This window comes from Pecten maximus, chromosome 2 (assembly GCF_902652985.1).
Source record: "Pecten maximus chromosome 2, xPecMax1.1, whole genome shotgun sequence".
Classification (NCBI taxonomy): domain Eukaryota; kingdom Metazoa; phylum Mollusca; class Bivalvia; order Pectinida; family Pectinidae; genus Pecten; species Pecten maximus.
Genome location: NC_047016.1, coordinates 14,173,825 through 14,196,302, shown reverse-complemented (window position 1 = coordinate 14,196,302; position 22,478 = coordinate 14,173,825). Strand labels below are relative to the sequence as shown.

The following is a 22,478-nucleotide window of genomic DNA, read 5'->3' as shown; positions in this document are numbered from 1 at the left end:
CCATGTTTTCATTGATGATCCCCGATACGGTTAAGTAATGATTTGATGTAAACATAAACATAGTGTTCAGAGCTTTTGATATAGATAAATATACTTTATGTAACAGGAAGCCATGTTAATCTCGCAATCTGTGAGCTGACATCTTACCACTAAGCTAAAGGGAAATTCCCACTAATATGAAACTCTCTATTTTTTCATATTATATGGTGTTCACATATATCTGTAGCTTATAATTACTACACAAGGCTGCATCAATCATGGTTATACCTATAATATTACATGTATTGTATAGGTACTTGTCCTGAAGAAAAACCTTGTACTAAATACATATGTACAGCGTACAGCTGTCCCATACTCTTTGATAATGGCACAACAGTATGATATAAGCATAAGGATTTCTAACTCAGCTACCATATAGAACTTGACTAGTTATCTGACCCTAGTTTTGTCCACATTGAGTCCCCTTCCTGGTCATTTGGATAAATACCTTTCAAATTGTAGATAAGATTTGAAGCTAGTTCATATATTACATACATCTGTTAAATTTTACAATTTTGAAATCTGGTTATACACAGGTACCACAGGATATAAGGACATCTTCAGTGATGTATAATTGGAAGTGACACATGTGGGACAGATGGGTCAGTTTTGACTTATCAATGTTCATATGGCTATCTGACAAATTTCAAGCCAATTGTTAGTTAAACTCTTCTGAATTATTTACTCAAACATTTTAAATTTGACTTTAGGTAATTGCTGCTTTTGGTCGATAATTTTTCAAGATGTCTTCTAATTTGCAGAGATATTTTTTTATATTACCCTGCACCTCACATTGAAATTCTTACAAATAGTGGCACTAATTATACACACATTTTTAAATTGTCCAACAAACAAAAAGAATGAATTAAATCAGGGTTTATGGTCCCCTTCTACACATCAACATATGTTCAGGTTGTATTTCACTTTTTATTGTCTCTTCTGGATTTCCACAATTTTGGCTTGTAGGATCACTTAAGAGTCCTAGAGAGGCAAAACAGCTGTATGTGCACCTAGAATAACTGATGAGTCCAAGATGAACAAGACAGCTATATGATTCCCTCGGCAACACTGGAGAGTCCTAGAGGGACAAAACAGCTGTATGATTCCCTCGGCATCACTGGAGAGTCCTAGAGGGACAAAACAGCTGTATGATTCCCTCAGCATCACTGAAGAGTCCAAGATCAACAAAACAGCTGTATGATGCCCTCAGCATCAGAAATGAGTCCTAGAGGGACAAAACAGCTGTTGATGCCCTCAGCATCACTGAAAAGTCCTAGAGGGACAAAACAGCTGTATGATTCCCTCAGCATCAGGAATGAGTCCTGGAGGCGCAAAACAGGTATATGATGCCCTCAGCATCACTGACGAGTCCTAGAAGGACAAAACAGCTGTATGATGCCCTCAGCATTAGGAATGAGTCCTAGAAGGACAAAACAGCTGTATGATGCCCTCTGCATCACTGAAAAGTCCTAGAGGGACAAAACAGCTGTATGATGCCCTCAGCATCAGGAATGAGTCCTAGAGGGTCAAAACAGCTATACAATGCCCTCCAGCATTAGGAATGAGTCCTCGAGGGACAAAACAGCTGTATTCAGATGCCCTCGGCATCACTGAAGAGTCCTAGAGGGACAAAACAGCTGTATGATGCCCTCAGCATCAGGAATGAGTCCTAGAGGCCCTCGGCATCACTGAAGAGTCCTAGCAGGACAAGACAACTGTACATGTATGATCTAGCTCTATATTCACATCACTGACATCAATGATGAGCCTGAGAAGAACAGATCAGCTGTATGAATTAGTTCTATATTAAATATTCAATATTCAGCTGTATCTGTAACTGTATCTTTTACTAAATTCATAGATATGGTGCTATTCACTAATTCAATGTTTTATGTAAAATGCTTCCAGCGTATTCTGAATTCCCCTGAATCAATAACAGGCAAACCTACATCAAAAGTTTCTGTCATTTTCATTGTCAATAACAATGTGTTATTCTAATTCTTTGGGCCCATATATCAAATTTAAATTCCAAGTTGGTAGGAACATTTCGCAGCTTTTCTACTCTTTGGAAATGAAAGAAATTGGTGACCATTATATTGACATACATTATGTTATAGGTCTCTTGTTTACACTGCTATTGATATTATACTTTATTATTTAATGACATAGCAGTATTTGAAATATCTAAAACATGTTTTATCCTTGCTAGAAATCATAAAATTCTTCCACAAGTTGATAAGATCTTTGTAATATCATTCGATAATAGAACAACAAGTCATCTGTGAAATGCGGCCTGGAGAAACAAAATTCATTAGTAGAAATAGATTTAGCATCCAATTCCAGCAAAGTTCTCTTTATCTCTTCCTGAAAATGGAAAATTGAATTACAAAATCATCTTAATTTCAACCACAATGAATGAAGTGTTCCTATGGGAATACATGTTGTATCAGAGAAATTGGTTTTCATACCAAATGACATTAGATAATCATGGATATATATCTTTAGCTAGTGAAAAAGACAGGATTAATTTATAAAACCATTTGGCTCCTTATACACTTTGGCACAATGTATTACTAGAAACCTTCTCGGTCAGGTCACTATTGTAGTGAAGTGACTGATTGACAGTGGCTATATGTAGCTTAAGGGCTATAATGCACAACAATGTTGGATGGGGGCTCAGGGTTCGGGAACTATAGTTTTACAATTTATCTTGTCCAAGCTCTATCTTCTAAATTACTTCTCTGACCTACATTTTGACCTTTGACCTACATCAAAGAAAAAGTTTGTCCAGACTACCTCTTATACACTACTTGGCTCTGGAACTTCATACTTGAGTCATGGGTTCATCTAGGTAAGGTAAGGTATTGTGTTATGTACCAAAAGTAGGTCACTCTAACCTTCATTTTGACCTTTGACCTACATCAAGGCAACATTTTGCCTGGGGCATATATTAATCTTTCTTGAAATGTCCTTATTTGAATACAGAAAGAAAAATATATCTAGATAAGTATGTATAGGAATAACCAAATGTTATTAAATTTTCAGTAATAATGAACACAAAAAAAGTTAAGAAATTTATGTAGATTTATAAAAATTATGTTTCAAAAAGTCTCGTGATCTGTACTCCTAATGCATCAAATTTGCTTTGTACATTGTTGTAAATATGTTTTTCTCTGTACATCTAATTTTGTGAAGAGAAATGAAATAAAGTTTGAAAGTTTGTACTAGAGGCATTGGTTAAACTGCATTGAACTTCTGATATTGCCTCATAAAATTAGTAATATCCTGAGTTCATTGTGATGCTATTGAATGCTGTGCATGGTCTGTAAAACAATTCATGTGTAGAGTTAGTTCCAACATGAATTCATCTCATATCTGACGAGGGACTAATTCATCCATATGGTTTTATTGATTACACCATCTGTCTAGAGTTAAAATGGTAGTCCCAGGTTCAAGTCCTGGTCAGGTTGTTGCATTTTCCCTTTCTTACTAGTTTGATTGAATATCTTACAAAATATATACCTGCATATGCTAATATGGTGTCATGTGTGTGTTGAATACTTAGATGAAGGAGGAAGTGAAGAGGATCTTGATTGGTGTTCAGGTGCACAATTGGTAATAGAAATTAAAGTGGGGACATCCCCAAAGAACCAACGTTCATTCAGTGTAGTTTAGGAAAAAGTTCATCTTCTAGGTCTCAGGAGGTTACCACATGGTAAGCAGGGCGCTCTTAAAAGGTAGAAATATCAAGGTATGAAAGAAGAGCAGCAACTCCAGAGTCCTGGTTTGAAAAAGATCATGCAGGATCATTTTCAAACCTGGACTCTGGAGTTGCTGCTTTTCTTTCATACCTTGATAATTGGTAATAGAATCAGTCTAGATTTTGGAGGTCCTGGGTTCAAGTTTCAATCGTGTCATTGCATTTTTGTCTCCTTTCACATTTGGCACACAACTGGATATACCCACAGATGATAGTGTGTTGCCTTGGGACGAAAAGCTTGGTTGAATTAGGGAGGAGTGAAGAGGACCTGGCTGAACAGTTGTGGCCAGCATAATTAGCTTAAATCATCTGTCTTAGAGTGTGGAGGCTGTGGGCTTGAGTCTGGGTCTGGTCGTTGTATTTTCCTCTCCTATGACAGTTGTATAAAGGAACCTAAAGGAAGGTTAATCTGAACACTTGTTGAGTAAAAAACTTCGAAATTTTATTACTACTTAGGTACATTTAAATTTTTTCATTTTCAAAAGTCCATGTCATTGAAAACAACATTGCTGTGATGCATTTTAATGAATTGAAATCAAAATGGCACCCCTCAAATGAATTGCTTGCATTTTAATGAAATGAAAGCCAAAATGGCACCTGACTTTAAGTAAATTCTGCTGTTGCAGCAGATTTTGATATTCATGGCTAGGTGCAGTATCAGACACAAACGTGAAGGCCGTGATAATCTACTAGTTATACATGCCCAAGTGAAGCAATAAAGCCACATTCGTTTCATTTTGTCCGACTAAGCAGAAATTGAATGATTACTTCTTGTATGTTGCAGTGGACCATTAAAATTGTAATGTCTTTTTTGGTGATTCAGAATGTTGTTGATCAAGTTGGTGTATCCTGGCCATTTTTGTTTTGGTGGACTGTGTATTTCACCTGATATTGATATTTAATTTGATCTTACATATTGGCTGGAATTGAAATACTGCATTGACTATATTTCAAGACAATATGTACTAGATCTATTCTGATAATCCTGTAATACACTACAGTGATAGATTTACTTAAAGACAGTATATGTGCATGTTGACTTTCTTGTTGATTACAAAGATATGATATTTTGATGATTGAATTAAACTTCAAACTGTTAGTATTAATTCTTCACATGCACCTTTAGTCAACATCAGTGCTAGAATTTCAGAAAATAATTCAAAGTTTCTGAAAAAAAACCCAAACTATTGCTGATGTTTGTATGGTTCTGAAATCTGGGAATTGCTGGAGGTTTGATCCATCACCCCTACAAGTCATTAATATGTATACAGAATGAAAGGATGGAATAAGCCACGTCAGTAATTTAGGTATGACAGATTGTTTTGTGATGCCAGCTGTCATGGTAATTGGTCTGTCAGTATTGATCACCGTTGCAGCAAAAACAATTTACCAGTATATTCTTGGGGGGAAAAAACCCCACCCTTCTGCTGCTCATTCTGTTTGCTGTATTAATCAAGTTGAAGGTTTTGTTTGGGGATACGTGAAATGTATTCATTTCTTCATAGTCTATAAACTATCCATAATTGCTTTTGTGAGATTCTTTTAATTCTTTGCTGTACTCCTCGAAGGTTTAAAGTGTTAGCCTATGATAAATCTTTTCCATTCTGTATGTCTTTCAAGTAAACAATTCTAGTTACCATTATGTCTCAAAGACTTGTGGTGTGATCTTTCTGAAACACAATGGACTTGTTAGAGTAGGGGGTAGAGAGTCTAGTTGTGCATTTTAAGCTTGATGTGCTATTTAAGATGGCAGTCAGTCATCATTTTGGATTGCGACATTTAAGACTGCTATGACCATTTTTTAGGAAGAAGTCTTCTTCAAACTTTATTATCATAGTCGTGGTGTATGACAATATGATAGTACATGTACTTGAAGTTAAACAGTATTCCAGAAAAAAAAAATCTGTTACCATTTCTCCTTTTATTGATAAAATGTTTTTGTTTCCATAAAATATTTCATTTAAGTTGTGATAGTTTCATTAACAGAAAGAAATGGCAATGAGCATAATTCCCTCCAGACTCTACAGATCAATGACTACTAGGAACTCTGTGGTAATTTGACACATTCCTTATCTGACGAAGGCAGCTCAGATTGTTGTACATGTAATTTGTAAACAACGAGCCCTGGATTTGATTTTACATGTTTAAATCTGTGATCTTAGAGATGATAAACAAATTTTAGGTTATATATAAATAATGAGATATACATGTGTGTTGCTGCAGACTCAGATTGGAGGCTGGAATCCATGTGCTAGCTGTTTTAAATATTAGTACGGTGTCATCATCCTTAAACCCATTATACCAGAATTTATTGAGGTTGGAATTGTACCAAAAATAGCTCTACCTGTTTTTCCATGATCTTTTGCCAAATGCATTGTAAGGAGATTAGCATTATAGTATGATCTTGTCTCTCTGTTTATTTGTCAAATACATGTGTATACATGTTACTCAAAGAGCACTTTGGTATTTTTCGGCAAAGCAGTATATGATCAGTTTTCAAAATCTAGACCATACGTACAGTATCAAAGTAAATGTAGAAATTGGTATGATTGGTCAGGGACGTAATCACATTCTTTTATGCGGTCAGACTAGTTCAATTAGACTGCTGAGTCTACATCAAACTGTATCGAGGTAAATGAAGTAATTTTCACAATTGGTCAGAACTTTTTTTCCAATTATATATGGTCAGACTGATTGAATTAGACATAAAATTGTTCTTTCTCTGACTCTTTATTACAAACTAGCACAGTGTTGAAGGTTTATAATATATGATGGCAGACATTCCACATTTTCGTTTTAGAAACTTCATTTTGGACTACATGAAATTGCCTGACTATTGTTTTATATAAGTTTATTGATTGTTCAATTTTGTTGAAAAAAAAGAGAAAATTCCAAAAGGTGTAACTTTGCTGTTATCTTATTTAAATATATTTTTAGCCTAACATAAGATGTATTAGATTAAAGGTGACTAGATGGACTGTGTCACTTATGGGATCTGACACAGCAGATTCAGATGATAAGGCAGAAAAGACACAAAAAGGTATAATGTCAGGCATTTACCCACGGGAGGTGTTATAGGCTTGTTGATAATATGTAGTACAGGAAAGCTGTTGTGCAGTCCCCAGTGAACGGTAAACACAGGTCTGTTAATGACTTCTGTGAAGATATACTTGTCGGGTTTTTTTTTTATCTGAAACTTCCTGATCAGCACTTTGGCTTTTTCACCATAGTACAAAAACAGATAATAGGATCCAAATGAATCCTTCTATTGTTAATCACATGTTCTCTGTCTTTACAGTTACTGAAGAGGAAATCCAACAATGGTGAGTATATGTTATTTGTAATGTAGTCCCAACAATGGTAAGTATGTGATTTTTAACTCACATACGTACAGCTCAAAGTGCCAGTGAGCTTATGGTATATGGCTGCATGAATAGGCGTCTGTTGTCCGTCTGTCAACTTTGATCTTATTCTAGAAAACTATAAGCAACTGAGAACTGATAATTGTCCAGAAGGTGTATGGCAAAGTTTCCTCATATAAATGACCTTGACCTATTCCCAAGGTCACATCAGTTAAAAACTTCAAGAATCTTCTTAACAAGTTCCAGAAGACTCAGTCTGAGGGCTGATATTTTGTCAGCAGCTATCGATGACAGAGTGGTGTAAAATTTCCTCATATAAATGGCCTTGACCTACTTTCAAAGACACAGTGGCCAAATAGTTAAAGAGGCTTGCCCGCAGAGAGATCAGAAAAATTGGCTAATAGAAAAAGATTTTTTACACATGACAGATTGTTGGAATTGTTGAGTTTTTCATTTTATTTTCCTTATAAAACGCTGAAAAGTGATATTAAAACCTCATTTTTTAAATATTATTTATTTAATCGCAACCCGCAATAAGTCCCCGCTATAAAGTGGAGTCTCATTTGATTGACACATCAAAGAAACAAGCACGTGCACAGTGCCGCACAGTGATAACTTCAAAGCAGCGGCGATTTACAAAGAAGATTTGCCGTTATATTCCATACATTTCCCTCTCAGGTTGAGTTTTAAAACGTCTTTTAAATACATACTCTGTAATTGTTTTCAAGAAATAAAGTCGGAAAGCCTCTAATTTTGTCACATAGAAACGTGTACTGAAGTTTATTTAGTGATCGGAGATGTGCCGTTTACCGGTCCGTCTGCGGGTAAGCCTCTTTAACAATTGATTTAATACAAATAATATACTCATGTTCTAAAAGAACTAGGTTACTCATCTTAGGCCAGTTAGTTCCTGCTATTGACTGATAGGACATTTTGTCATATCAATGACCTTTACATGTTTTCAAAGTCACAGGTGTTATATTTGATACAAACTTTAATGATCTGCTTTTTGAATTCCAGAAGACCCATATGTATAATATTTTGCCACCAAGTTACAAGGATTGAGTGCAATAAAGATTTAAATGATCTTGGCCTATTTTCAAGGTCACCATTGAGAAATTTGAAATATGTGATTATGTACTTTATGACTTTACTACACAGGATCAATAACATGCTTCACATTGTTACAATTAATGGGTTTCACAAAGGTTATGTTTTAACAAAAACACCAACTGTAAGAGGTATTTTTGGTTTTTCAATATAACATTACTGACATGGACAATCTACCTATAGGAAACCCTTCATAATGATTCCCCAATGCATCAGAGAATCATATCACCTCTGTTACAAATATTGTAAAACATTTCCTGAAAACATCACTAACATGTTATTGTCAACATGAAAATTGTAAATAGTAATTTTGCCATTATTCCTAACTGACCATGTGAGTGATTCAGGCCCTCTGTGCCTCTTGTTTTATGTAGTCCAGCAATGGTAAGTATGTGAAATCTAATGAAGCCCACAAGGACAATGACAATTGTTTATTCACATAAAGCCCACAAATGCCAAGTATTCTCACCCAGAGTTTACATACAAGCACAGTTTTTTTAAACATACAAATTAGTAATGTGCAAGAAAAAGAAACTTTTGTTTCAAATATTTACATATAAGTATTTAAAACTCACTAATGTTAGAGTTTTGTATTTCTGTATTACAGGTACAAAGGGTTCATGAAGGACTGCCCTGATGGCAAACTGACTTTAGATGTATGTATACAAAATTTTACATTTTCCCTGAAATTAGTTTCACATCTGATATCTTCTAAACTATCTAATTTCTGCCATTTTGTTGTTGTATTTGTTCAACTGACTACCACACTTAAATATATATTTTTACTAGTTACTACCAACTGGATTGTACAACTTCCATTTTTAGGTCACCTGAGACAAAGTCTCAAGTGACCTATTCTTATCGCCTTTTGTCCGTCGTCGTCCGTCGTCGTCCATCCGTAAACAATTTACATTTTCAACTTCTTCTCCAAAACCACTGAACCAAATTCAATGAAATTTGGCAGGGAGCTTCTATGGCTAAAGTTCAACTAAAATTGTGAATTATATGGTCCCCATCCCCCAGGGGCCTGAGGGGCGGGGCCAAAAAGGGTCAAATTGACTAAAACTTCAAAAATCTTCTTCTCTACTCTCAGATAAGGTGGAATCAAACACTCTTCATAGATGAAAGGGTCTTAAGGTGCTTTACCAAAATTGTGAATTTCATGGTAAACTTTACTATAGTTTATATAGGGAAATCACATTTTTGACTATTATTTGGTGGATTTGTATTGGAATTCATTCTAACTTGGTTCAAATTATCAGCATGGGATGACAGTTTGATGGTATGTACATGTTGGCCCTGGTTGACCCCCAGGGGCTGGTGGGCGAGACCAAAAAGGGTCAAATTGACTGAAATTTCAAAAAATCTTCTTTACTCTCAGATATGGAAGAATCAAATACTCTTCATAGATGGAAGGGTCTTAATGTGCTTTACCAAAATTGTGAATTTCATGACCATGGGGTCTCACGTTTGCCCCTGGGGAGGGGGTAAACTTTACTATAGTTTATATAGGAAAATCACATTTTTGACTATTATTTGTTGAATTTTTATTGGAATTCATTCTAACTTCGTTAACGTTATCAGCTTGGGATGACAGTTTGATGGTATGTACATGTTGGCCCTGACTGACCCCCAGGGGCTGATGGGCGGGGCCAAAAAGGGTCAAATTAACTGAAATTTTAAAAATCTTCTTCTTACAACCCAAATAAGGTAGGATTACTCTTCACATATCGAAGGGTCTTAAGGTGCTTTACCATAATTGTGAATTTCCTAGCCCTGGGGTCTCGTGTTTGCCCCATGGGAGAGGATAAACTTTACTATAGTTATAGGGAAATCACATTTTTGACTATCATTTGTTTTATTTGTTTTGAAATTCATTCTTTCATTCAAATTTACTGAAATAATTCAAAAATCAGGTGACCGTTAAGGCCCATGGGCCTCTTGTTCTCAGATTTCTGTATACTGTAAACAATTTCTGTGGTTATATTGTTATCAAACTTAAAGCATAATTGTGCCAATCCTGTTTTTGTGCATTGTTTTCAATGACATACATTGTGTTTGTTCCATTTCATCATTGTGCTCATATGATGCACTATAATATGTGTACATTTCAATTAATCTTACTGATTAGTACCAACCTATTGAGGGTCTGCCATAGCTCAGTCAGAGCGTTGGCCTACATAAACTCAGGTGCTGATCTCAGGTGTGTGGTTCGATGCTCCTTACCCATGGCAGTTTGTTTCTCTTGGGAAGCTGAGAAATGTTGCTGTACTGTACTGCTGTCATGGTTGTGTCCTTGGGCAAGACAATTTACCTTAGTTGCTGTGGGTGGCATATGATGGGTCTCCTGTATGTTGTTCAGTGAGATAGCCACCAGCTACTACAAGGAGACCCTGTCCCAACAAACACACAATTTGGATTAAGTCTATGTGTCTTCAATGGGGAGGAGGATAATTATTGATCATGAAAATTGGACATGGTTTAACTTCCCTACCTGTAAATATATACAAATGTATTACTAGATAATTGTTGCTTGGCATGAGGATATAAAAATATAATATAGTCATAGATATCTAAGACCAGAATAATTTCTAATTTCAGGGTTTTACAAAAATTTACAAGCAATTCTTTCCCTTTGGTGATCCAAGTAAATTTGCATCCTTTGTATTTAATGTCTTTGATGAAAACCGGGTAAGTTCACTTCAGTAAATTGTTACAAAAATTGAAAAATTTGATGATAATTGCTAAAGTTGTACATACAGATAACTAAAATATCTTTGGACCATTCTGAAAGTTACTGTTTTTATTTTGTTTGTATTCATCTATAATCTGGAGTGTTATATTGCTTGTACAACTTGTTGATAATCAACACAAATGAGCAATTTGCATTTTTCTCAAAATTGATGTTAACTGGGAAACAAAACAGAACTGAATTTTGTTTATAAATTGATTGATTTCAATACTCAGATTTTTGTTCACTTTTTGAAAATGATTTTTGTTTCAAAAATAATTTATGTGTTATCAGTGGTACTTGTGAATAATTTTAATACCTTTAATTTTAATGGTACCAATGTCCTGTTGACAGGATGGGTATATAGAATTCCAGGAATTTCTCCAAGCGTTGTCTGTGACTTCTCGAGGGAGTGTACAAGAAAAGCTACAGTGTAAGTTGTCTGTTTGACATTTAACATCGTTAAATATGATAGTGATGACCTCCTCTCAACAAACAAGGTTAGAGTGTACCATATGGCCTTGTGTCTGTCCCAGTTTCCAGGGTATAACATGGACACAGACATAATCAGAATGGGAAGCATGACAGCTTTTGTTTGACCTTTGACACAATCATGAACTGTCAAGTTGACTTTTTCATGAATGGACTTAAGAGTAGTAGGAAAAAGATATATCACTAATCAAAATGGAAACACTGACCTTTTCTGGGACTTCGACTTCAAATTAATTTTTGTACTAAAGTAAATAATAAACCATGATGCAGGAGTGGGGGAAAATATGTCTGTTGTATCATATTGCATGTTGTCAGAGGCAACTAATTTAAATATAGGATCCCTTGCAGGGTCACAGTTAGTTTCTCCAATATCTTCTGTTCAGGGGACATTCAAGAGCTCATGAATAAGGCCCAGATCGAGAGCCAGAGAATAAGGCCAGATGTATTTCACTGTATGTTGATCATAGAAGGTGACTAAAAGTGGGCCCCCTAAAGAATCAGTATTTCTCTTCCAAATCTTCTATTTAGAGGACATTGAGACCAAAATAGATCTGCTGTCCCAATTGCAGCACTTCATATCTTTGTCTTCTCCCTTCTTCCATATCTTTCTATTATTTTCCTGTCTGCTTTGTCTTTCTGTGCTTTGTTTTCATCTATTGGTATGACCTTGAGACATATCATTTGACCATGGGTGTTGGTGGGACCTTGACACCTGTCCTTACATGATCCTGGCCATTGGTGGGACCTTGACACCTGTCCTTACATGATCCTGGCCATTGGTGTGACCTTGACACCTGTCCTTACATGATCCTGGCCATTGGTGTGACCTTGACACCTGTCCTTACATGATCCTGGACATTGGTGTGACCTTGACACATGTCATTTGACCATGGCTGTTGGTGGGACCTTGACACCTGTCCTTACATGATCCTGGCCATTGGTGTGACCTTGACACCTGTCCTCATATGACCCTGCCTGTCATGAGGATGTTGAACCCCTATAAATAAACAAATGTTTCTGAAGCATATCATTTGTACTGTTACATCAGCTCAATTAAGACTTACTTTTTAACTGCAATCATGAGAAGGTGCTGTATCTTGTATATTTATAGGAACTCTGCATTCTCTTATTTTGACCTTTGACCTTACAATATATATATTCCTCAAAATCTTCATATATATTCACATCATGTAAATGCATTGTGTTGCATGCAAAGATTTTTCATATAATATTGGTATAAGCCCTGTTTAACCAACCTCCAACCCTTCCCCACTCTCTAATGGACATGGTACGTGCCATCATCACAATACCTTAGGTACAGTAAAGCCCTGAACACTGTAGTATCATAGCACCTGACCCTATCACAATGCATCACACTGAAGTTCATTTAACAGACGTTCATTTTACCTCATGAACTTAGATTAAATCGCTTTGGATAGATTTTCAATAGTCTGATTCTGTAGGTGTATAATTGAAGAAAGCAGTTCTTGAAATGTGGAGTACAAAAAAGGGACCATTGGTGTTTTGTTTTGTTTTATTGTTTCTGTTGTGTTTTTTTTTGGGGGGGGGGGTGAATTGTGTTTAGAGTCAGAAGGACTGGGGTATTTGGATAACTACCACAAAAGTGGGACAAAGTTTATATAGGTTTCATATAATATTACCTACTGTACATGTATTTGATACTGGTTATGCTTAGAAAGATGGAAAAAAAACAAAAATAACAAAACCTTTGCACTGTTGTTGGCACTATTTTAGCTGCTAAAGCTTTATTTATTTTCATCAACACTGGCACATCTTCCATGCCACATACACCCATGTACCAAGCACATTATGCTGCCAACAGTTAATGAAATAGATAGAGTATTTATTAGCATAGTGTTAATACTTTTCGTTCAATTTGTGTAACCATGATGAATCCTGCCTCGTCACCCCTCATTATTTCTACCTACCAGGCAGAGGAAGTAGGCCTGCTTCTTCTTAGTCAAAAACAATTTGTTAAAACATCACAGTCTAATTGATCTTTACAGAAGTTATGCGGTTATTGTCGGAAATGTAATGAACCAGTAACAAGGGGTAGGATAATGGAATTAGGTGGGACGTTACAGTGTTGCTTTAAACTATACTGTTAAAGATAAACCAAAGTTGAAATTACCAACAGTATTAACTTACAAAATATATACCTGGTATACACTTAAACAAGCATATGTGACATTTTACCTACACTAGAGTATATATCTAATTTACAGGTAATGCATTTTAAGCATCTTCAGTTTGATAAAAGTACATTTTTCATGAATATTGTTGTATTTCATCATAATAATCCACGGAAGTGAAACTTAATAAGTGTTTCCTTATTTGTACACATGATTTTTGTTAATGTCTGAAGCCCAAAACTCAAGGTCACTTTTACCATAAATAGAAAATTTGTTTCTACAAAATGTCACGTTGCATATGCTGCTCAAGTTAGAAATTTGTGGGATATTTCCTTATTTGAATTGTAAGGATAAGGTCAGTCACTGTTATTTGGTAAGTAGGGCAATAGGGTTAAGGTCAAGGTCAAAGTATAGAAAATTAACATGTACACATTGAGTTAATTTCCCTACCGAAAATCTTGCTTAAGGTAAATGACTTTTGTATGATTTTGAACCAAACTGAATGATTAAATCTTGTCCGAATTGCTAATAACAAGCAATTTTGTAATTTTTATGGTTATTTTTATATCTGAATTGAAAGTGTATATGTCAGTTTTTTTATAATATTTCTTCTGTTGGTATGCAAGTCACTCAATGTGTATATGCTATATGTGTATAAATGTCAAAACTTAACTTTTCTTTTCTGAAGGGGCTTTCAAGTTGTATGACCTTGACAGTGATGGGTTCATCACACGAGAAGAATTACTGGACATTGTGGACGCAATATATAAAATGGTGGTAAGTTTTTCTTTTATATAATTATCTGTCTTTTAGTGTTGACTGCAATGCATGGTACTAAGTATTTGTATAAGTATATAAGGTGGATGGGAGTGCTTTGCCACAATCACTGAAATATCCAGATGAGCAATACAGGCCCTCTGGACTCTTGTTGTAGGAGTTACTGCCCTTGAATTAGTTTTTACCCATCAAATTGATTAGCACTAATCCCAGTTAATTGATTTTTTTCTGATTTCATGGTTTGCTTTGCAAGCAACAAACTTAGTACAACACAGTATGTAGGGCATGAAATTTATATTGATACCTTCTTAACTGGGTATTTACAATATGAATCATTTCTCAGTGCTTTTTGTGTTGCCAGTAGAGGTGGGGGACGTTTGGCTTCTCTGTAGCAGTCATGTGATCATTCTATCTATGACACATCTAGAGTCTAGTGAATTTGATATTTTGTGTTGATTATCTTGTATATTTTGAAAAATAATTATGGTCAAGATTTTAGTGAATTTAATATTTTCTGTTGTGTATCTTGTATATTTTCAAAAATAATTATGATCATTCATAGATTTAGTACCTAGAATATTTTTATTTTGCAGGGAAATTCTGTGAAACTTCCAGAAGAGGAAAATACACCTGAAAAACGAGTCAATAAAATATTTGAAATTATGGATAAGGTAAATCTAAGTGCACTATTTCCAGTAGCAATAATACAGCAGGGTTGTCTTGAGTATTAATTATTTCAAGAGATTTTAGAGTAACATAGGATTAGTTGACATTGGCAGATCCCCAAAACCTAACAGTTGGAATTGTGTAACATATGACATCATCACTGTTGGGACTTTAATTTTGTAAAAAAAAATTACTTAGTCAACTTTTGAATAAGTGATATCACTTATTTAATAAGTGATATCAATTAGTCATTAAGTGATATCACTAAACAAGAATAAATAGTTAAATGGCACCCCATAATATGAAAGATTGTTCAGCCTGGTATTTCAGTAAATAAGTAGCTCATTAGACTGTTTATTTTATTTTATTTTATTTTTTTGCAGAACAAGGATGATAAACTTTCGTTTGATGAATTCCTAGACGGTTCAAAGAAGGACCCTACCATTATACAAGCACTGACATTGTATGACACAACCAGTCAACAGCCAGGATGATAGAATAGAGAAGGGGTTAGGATGTGTATTTCTATGTTGCTATGAGATCACCTTGGAGACCAAAATGATTGACACATGCCGCCTTTGAAAATAACCTGCCATGCCTGTGTTGAGAATATTTTTTAAAGAAATTGTGATATTTTCATTTGAAATGTTTTACCTGTACAGTTTTATTTATTTCATCTGCCTTGGTGTGGAACACACTTAAGTGTATTTATTGATAATAATTTATTCAATGTGTTTCTGTGAGTAAAAGGTTGAGTAGTTTTATACTTAAAGTTGTATGCTATCTGTGACATTCATTTCCTTTCCTAGAAGAGTTCTAGTAAGAGAGCTAGTGAGCTATTAATAGTAATACATGTATTGACCTAAAGTAGAGATAACATTATTTAGTCAATAAGTAAAAGTTCTCTCTCGGTAGTGCTACAGTAGCTAGGGGACAGTCAGTAATAGTTCTCTGTCGGAAGTGCTACAGTAGGGGACTGTCAGTAATAGTTCTCTGTCGGTAGTGCTACAGTAGGGGACAGTCAGTAATAGTTGTCCTTCGGTAGTGCTACAGTAGGGGACTGTCAGTAATAGTTGTCCTTCGGTAGTGCTACAGTAGGGGACTGTCAGTAATAGTTCTCTGTCAGTAGTGCTACAGTAGGGGACTGTCATTAATAGTTCTAAGTCGGTAGTGCTACAGTAGGGGACTGTCAGTAATAGTTCTCTGTCAGTAGTGCTACAGTAGGGGACTGTCAGTAATAGTTGTCCTTCGGTAGTGCTACAGTAGGGGACTGTCAGTAATAGTTGTCCTTCGGTAGTGCTACAGTAGGGGACTGTCAGTAATAGTTCTCTGTCAGTAGTGCTATAGTAGGGGACTGTCAGTAATAGTTCTCTGTCAGTAGAGCTACAGTAGGGGACTGTCGGTAATAGTTGTCCTTCGGTAGTGCTACAGTAGGGGACTGTCAGTAATAGTTCTCTGTCAGTAGATCTACAGTAGGGGACTGTCAGTAATAGTTCTCTGTCGGTAGTGTTACAGTAGGGGACTGTCAGTAATAGTTCTCTTGTCAGTAGTGCTACAGTAGGGGACTGTCAGTAATAGTTCTCTGTCGGTAGTGCTACAGTAGGGGACTGTCAGTAATAGTTCTCTGTCAGTAGATCTACAGTAGGGGACTGTCAGTAATAGTTCTCTGTCGGTAGTGCTACAGTAGGGGACAGTCAGTAATAGTTCTCTGTCGGTAGTGTTACAGTAGGGGACTGTCAGTAATAGTTCTCTGTCAGTAGATCTACAGTAGGGGACTGTCAGTAATAGTTCTCTGTCAGTAGTGCTACAGTAGGGGACTGTCAGTAATAGTTCTCTGTCAGTAGAGCTACAGTAGGGGACTGTCAGTAATAGTTCTCTGTCAGTAGATCTACAGTAGGGGACTGTCAGTAATAGTTCTCTGTCGGTAGTGTTACAGTAGGGGACTGTCAGTAATAGTTCTCTGTCAGTAGATCTACAGTAGGGGACTGTCGGTAATAGTTGTCCTTCGGTAGTGCTACAGTAGGGGACAGTCAGTAATAGTTCTCTGTCAGTAGAGCTACAGTAGGGGACTGTCAGTAATAATAGTTCTCTGTCGGTAGATCTACAGTAGGGGACTGTCAGTAATAGTTCTCTGACAGTAGTGATACAGTAGGGGACTGTCAGTAATAGTTCTCTGTCGGTAGAGCTACAGTATGGGACTGTCAGTAATAGTTCTCTGTCAGTAGAGCTACAGTACCTGGGACTGTCGGTAATAGTTCTCTGTCGGTAGTGCTACAGTAGGGGACTATACATCTAAGGTTTAGTCCATGCATGGGTGTTTAGTGGGCTAGTCCATGTTTCCCTATTTACATGTAAGCATGTCTTTTATACTATTTCACACACAACTGCAATATCTTCTGTATGTTTTCACAAGAAATAGCAATATCTTTAGTATGTTTTCACAAGAAACAGCAATATCTTTAGTATGTTTTCACAAGAAACATCAATATCTTTAGTATGTTTTCACAAGAAACAGCAATATCTTTAGTATGTTTTCACAAGAAACAGCAATATCTTTAGTATGTTTTCACAAGAAACAGCAATATCTTTAGTATGTTTTCACAAGAAACAGTAATATCTGTAGTATGTTTTCACAACTGTAATATGTTGAGTACCTTTTGGATGGTGGAGTGTCACCCACAGTATGGTCTGAGTAGACTTAAAGTTTATATACAATTGCAAAAGAGGTTTTACCTTATTATAACTTATGTTAATCACACTTGTTGGCCCGAATGAAATTGTGAGGAGTCTTACTTTAGAAGGAATCCAGAGTGCCCGGAGAAAACCTATGTGGTTAGGTAGGTGACCACATACCGTTTCATGAGAATCAAACCCTGGCTGCTTAGGTGAAAAGCAAGTGTGTTACCATTATGCTACCCCACCAACCATGCCCCCTGACCACCACTATGCCATCTGACCGTCACTATGCCACCCAACCATCACTATGCCACCCGACCATCAACTATGCCACCTGACCACCACTATGACATAAGACTATCACTATGTCGCCCGACCATCACTAGGCCACCTGACCATCACTAGGCCACCTGACCATCACTAGGCCACCTGACCATCACTATGCCACCCGAAAACCATGTCATCTGACCCTCACTATCACCCGACCAACACTATGCCATCCGATCATTGCTATGTCATACGACCACCCATAAATCCCTGTCCCTCCATACACAGAGTTATTTCCCTTAGTTCAAACTGTATAACACTGTCGGGGTATATCTTGCATATCTTTTTACCTAAATTTGCTTTATTCCCATACAATTGATATGGTGGATAGTTGTATACTTAACTAGCTCTCGGGTACCACGTTTCACAGAGTTATGGCTCTTCGTTTATACCATGGAACAAACATTGACCAGAGATTGAAACTTTGCATTGCTGACAATGCTCTATACGCTTTCATTTTAGAGAAGGTTAATTAATTATAGATTATACCATAGAGAAAACAGATTAAGTGTCTGTTAACAATTGACATAAAATCTAAAATATGCATTTATAGATGTACATACCTGTAGCATAACATTATTTATGCTGACTCCAAATAACTAATATCTGTCTTGTAGCATATAATCTTAAAACTTAAAATTTATAGATAATGTATAATGTGAAAGGTAGCATATCTCCTTAAGTGTAACAAGCATAAGTCAAAGGCTTACCAGCAATGTGTTAAGAAGCATAAATCATTAACTCTACCAAATATCTCAGGGTTAAATGACTGTAAAACAAATCACAAGTTTACAATTAATGATATGTTTGCCTGTCTCATTGAAACTTACTTTCAAAATTTTCCACTCTTGAATGAAAGAGAATATTCAGTACAGAATCAAAGATATCATACCATCAATTATGCTTGAGAGACAAAGGGAAACCAAACATGTTTAAATGCTGCATTTAAAAGTTTCAGTGTTTATGTATATAATTATAGATTACCTGCCTACAGTATGAGAATATGTTTATAGTGTTACAAAAGCTGGTCTTCAGCTCAGGAAATATGAAATCCAGATAGGTAATATAGGACCATAGTACCTGCCTACAACATAAATAACTTATATGAACTATTGGTACAGGTTTATACAGCCTCTCAATACATGTTGATATGAACTCTAGTACAAGTTTATATGATCTCTTAAAAAAAAGGTTTATATAAGTTTATATGGTCTCTCAATATAAGTTCCTATAAGTTTATATGGCCTCTCTATACAGGTTTATATGGTCTCTCAATAGATGTTTATATGGCCTCTCTATACGGGTTGATATGGTCTCTCAATAGAGGTTTATATGGCCTCTCTATACAGGTTTATACTCAGTACAGGTTTATATGGCCTCTCAATATAGTTTTCATACAGATTAATATGGCCTCTCTATACAGGTGTATATATAATTTCTGTACAGGTTTATATGGCCTCTCAATACAGGTTTATATGACCTCTCTATACAGGTGTATATAAACTCTCGGTACAGGTTTATATGACCTCACAATATAAGTTCATGCAGGTTTATATGGTCTCTCAATAGAGGTTTATATGGCCTCTCTATACAGGTGTATGTAAACTCTCAGTACAGGTTTATATGGCCTCTCAATAGAGGTTTATATGGCCTCTCTATACAGGTGTATGTAAACTCTCAGTACAGGTTTATATGGTCTCACAATACAGATTTATATTGTTTTATAATACAGATTGATATTGCCCCTCAATACAGGTTAATATGTAACAAGGTGTGAAAAAAAACAATACATGTACTTGTTAATGATTTGTTTCAAAAGGACAAAGGACAACTATATTTAATATTGTGATATGAAAATATTTGGTTACAGTACAAGTGTGCAACACCAAACATTTCACTGGTAAATTTTTTTTGTAACATGTTTGATATTTTTCAGTAGAGAACAAAGTGTGGTGATTGAACCCTGGGCAATCTTAGTTATTTTTGCATGTAAAATGGCCGCTTTCATTAAGTGACATTTTCTATATGCACAACATATACCATCCTCTGCATCATCAGTTTACATTGTCTTTTAAATTATTTATCAACTCTTGTATTTTTATTGCCACTTCAATGTTTATTGAGTAAAGATACTTCATAACTCTATTATCAAGAGTGTAAGATACTTCACTATCTTGGTCCTACTGTATGAAATTGTGTTTCTTTATGGTTGTTTTGGTGTTTTTTGTTAAAATTGCACAAGTAGTCTTATCACAAAAATATTGTCACAAAAAAACCCACTTCAACATTACTGCTGGGCTTGGTATTTATAGAGAAATGTGTTAAAGACAAATTAATTTCCTATAGTTTAATCAAGATTTTTTTTTTTTTTTTTTATCAATCTGTTGTGATAGTTAAGTAGCTAGCTGGCAGGAGTAAAAATCTGTTATGGTTTTATTATTATAGATGACTGTTCGTACATTACAATACTGAACCAGTCCTTTATTTTAAGTGTTTAACATTATCTGTGTCCTTATTCAATTTGTTTCTACTAAAGTATTTTTATTTAACAAATGTGATTTATTTATTTTTACATAATTTTATGTCAGTCCCAAAGGAATATCTTTAAAAAAAATGTTTTTCTCTTATTACTAAATACTCAAAAGAAAAGTTACAATAAATGGAATATTGTTTTCTAATACTGATTTGTTGACAAGATCTATAAATATCTTGAATTCTCAGAATTTATCTTATCTTATTATTCTTCACATATTCCTTGTTATCTAACTGACCTGTTGATTTTGATTTTGTTGTTATGTAATAGAAAATTATTAGCTATTTTCCACAAATTAGTAGATGGAGAAGAACCGAAGATTATATATTTAATGATTATCAAAAAATTGATATATATGTATATATAACAATATATATATACCTGTCAATGTGGCTAACATCATTATTATTCCTGTAAATATGTTGTAGTCATACCTTGCACTAGTACCTTCGTGTATGACTGGACTGTTGACAATCTGATACGGCAATAATGGGTTCATGTGTGATCATGGAACCGAGGTACAATCAGTGTAAGAAAGGTAGATAATATATGCAAATCATCTCAGTATTTACACATTTAAATGCTACATTGTACAGAAAGTGAACAGTGTATTGTATACCATTTTTCTACATTTTCATTCTGCATCTTCTTATTATGGTTTTATACTGTTAATCTTTTCCTTAACAGTTACCTCCCTTTTCCTTCATGGTTAGCTCCCTTTGATAACCCTGAACCCCTAGTTTTCCTGTTATAGACCCCTTCCCGACGTCACAGGGTGGCAGTTTTTATAAAATATCAGATTGAAATTATTTGATATTGAAATCTTATTGTCATATAAATTGTGCGACAGAATTTTCAAAATTTTGGGATACCATAAAAATAATCCACAATTCTAATAACTTGCCCTCTCAACAAAGTTGATATTTCAGTTGTAAATCCAGTTTGCCCCTGTGACTTTGGTGAAGACTGTTTATCAGGATATTTTGTCCATAGACTGTGACCAATAGCTATTGTGTATATATCTTTAGGAACAACCTGTGAGAATGACCAATCGTATTTGTTCCAAGGAGAGTTGAATTACATGATGGAGATGATGAAATGAAGGTATGGAGATGACAATCGGTGAACTAAGTTAAATAAAGTTTAAAAAAAAAACATTTGTGTTTTTTATGCTTTTTTCATAGTTTACACATTTACATACCGGTATTTATCTTTTAATATACCAGTATCTGTAACTTACAATATTCAACTAATAAATGTATTATCAAAAGTGGGAGAGTCAAAATTAATCAGCTTTGAAAAAAAAAAGGAAAACAAAATAAGACAAAAATGTTTTTTAAGAGAAGTGAACAAATTGAAGTAACCAGCATTTTTATTTTTTATCATGAAGAATTTGGTTCATCGACAGAAGATTATATGTATTTGCAAATTGGTGGTGTTACATCCACCTTCTGCATTATTACCTGTCCCGTGTATTATGTAGTCCTCTAGTGCTGATAATGGTACCTCTTACAGAAACATCAACCTCTTACACAAGATCAAGATTTTTATTTCAATATGAACATTTGGCTTGTTACCACTCTTGTGAATCAAAATGCCAAAAACAAAAACAATTATATCAACTTCGAGCATATTCTTAATCAGGCTGTAATTAAGATCTGCCAAATTCACACATATCTAAAACGACACTTTACGTCTGCTGTTATTCCTGCAAAATCCATTTTAAAATGAAGTCAACAGTGTCAAAACTGAATTGTAAAGGATGCAAGTGTGTAAAAATGAATTGTCACGGCATAATGTATTTTCCTAATGTTTGACTAGAAATTATTCTTACTCGGATATCTTTAATTTC

General features: G+C 35.2%; 1 protein-coding gene across 3 annotated transcripts in view; it reads left to right on the top strand.

Annotated features, from left to right (window-relative positions):
- LOC117318512 (neuronal calcium sensor 1-like) overlaps positions 1-21,776 on the top strand; it is a 46,604-nt gene extending 24,828 nt beyond the window's left edge. The window contains exons 2-9 of one of the 3 annotated variants that reach the window (XM_033873506.1): positions 7,098-7,122; positions 8,879-8,927; positions 10,873-10,962; positions 11,357-11,435; positions 14,336-14,424; positions 15,018-15,095; positions 15,474-19,641; positions 19,780-21,776. In XM_033873506.1, the coding sequence (XP_033729397.1) occupies positions 7,098-7,122; positions 8,879-8,927; positions 10,873-10,962; positions 11,357-11,435; positions 14,336-14,424; positions 15,018-15,095; positions 15,474-15,584 (521 nt within the window). In that variant the 3' untranslated portion in view covers positions 15,585-19,641; positions 19,780-21,776. Of the gene's footprint in view, positions 1-7,097; positions 7,123-8,878; positions 8,928-10,872; positions 10,963-11,356; positions 11,436-14,335; positions 14,425-15,017; positions 15,096-15,473; positions 19,711-19,733 lie in introns of all 3 variants that reach the window. The other 2 variants (XM_033873493.1, XM_033873500.1) reach the window with 2 other exon arrangements.
- The last annotated feature ends 702 nt before the right edge of the window (positions 21,777-22,478 follow it).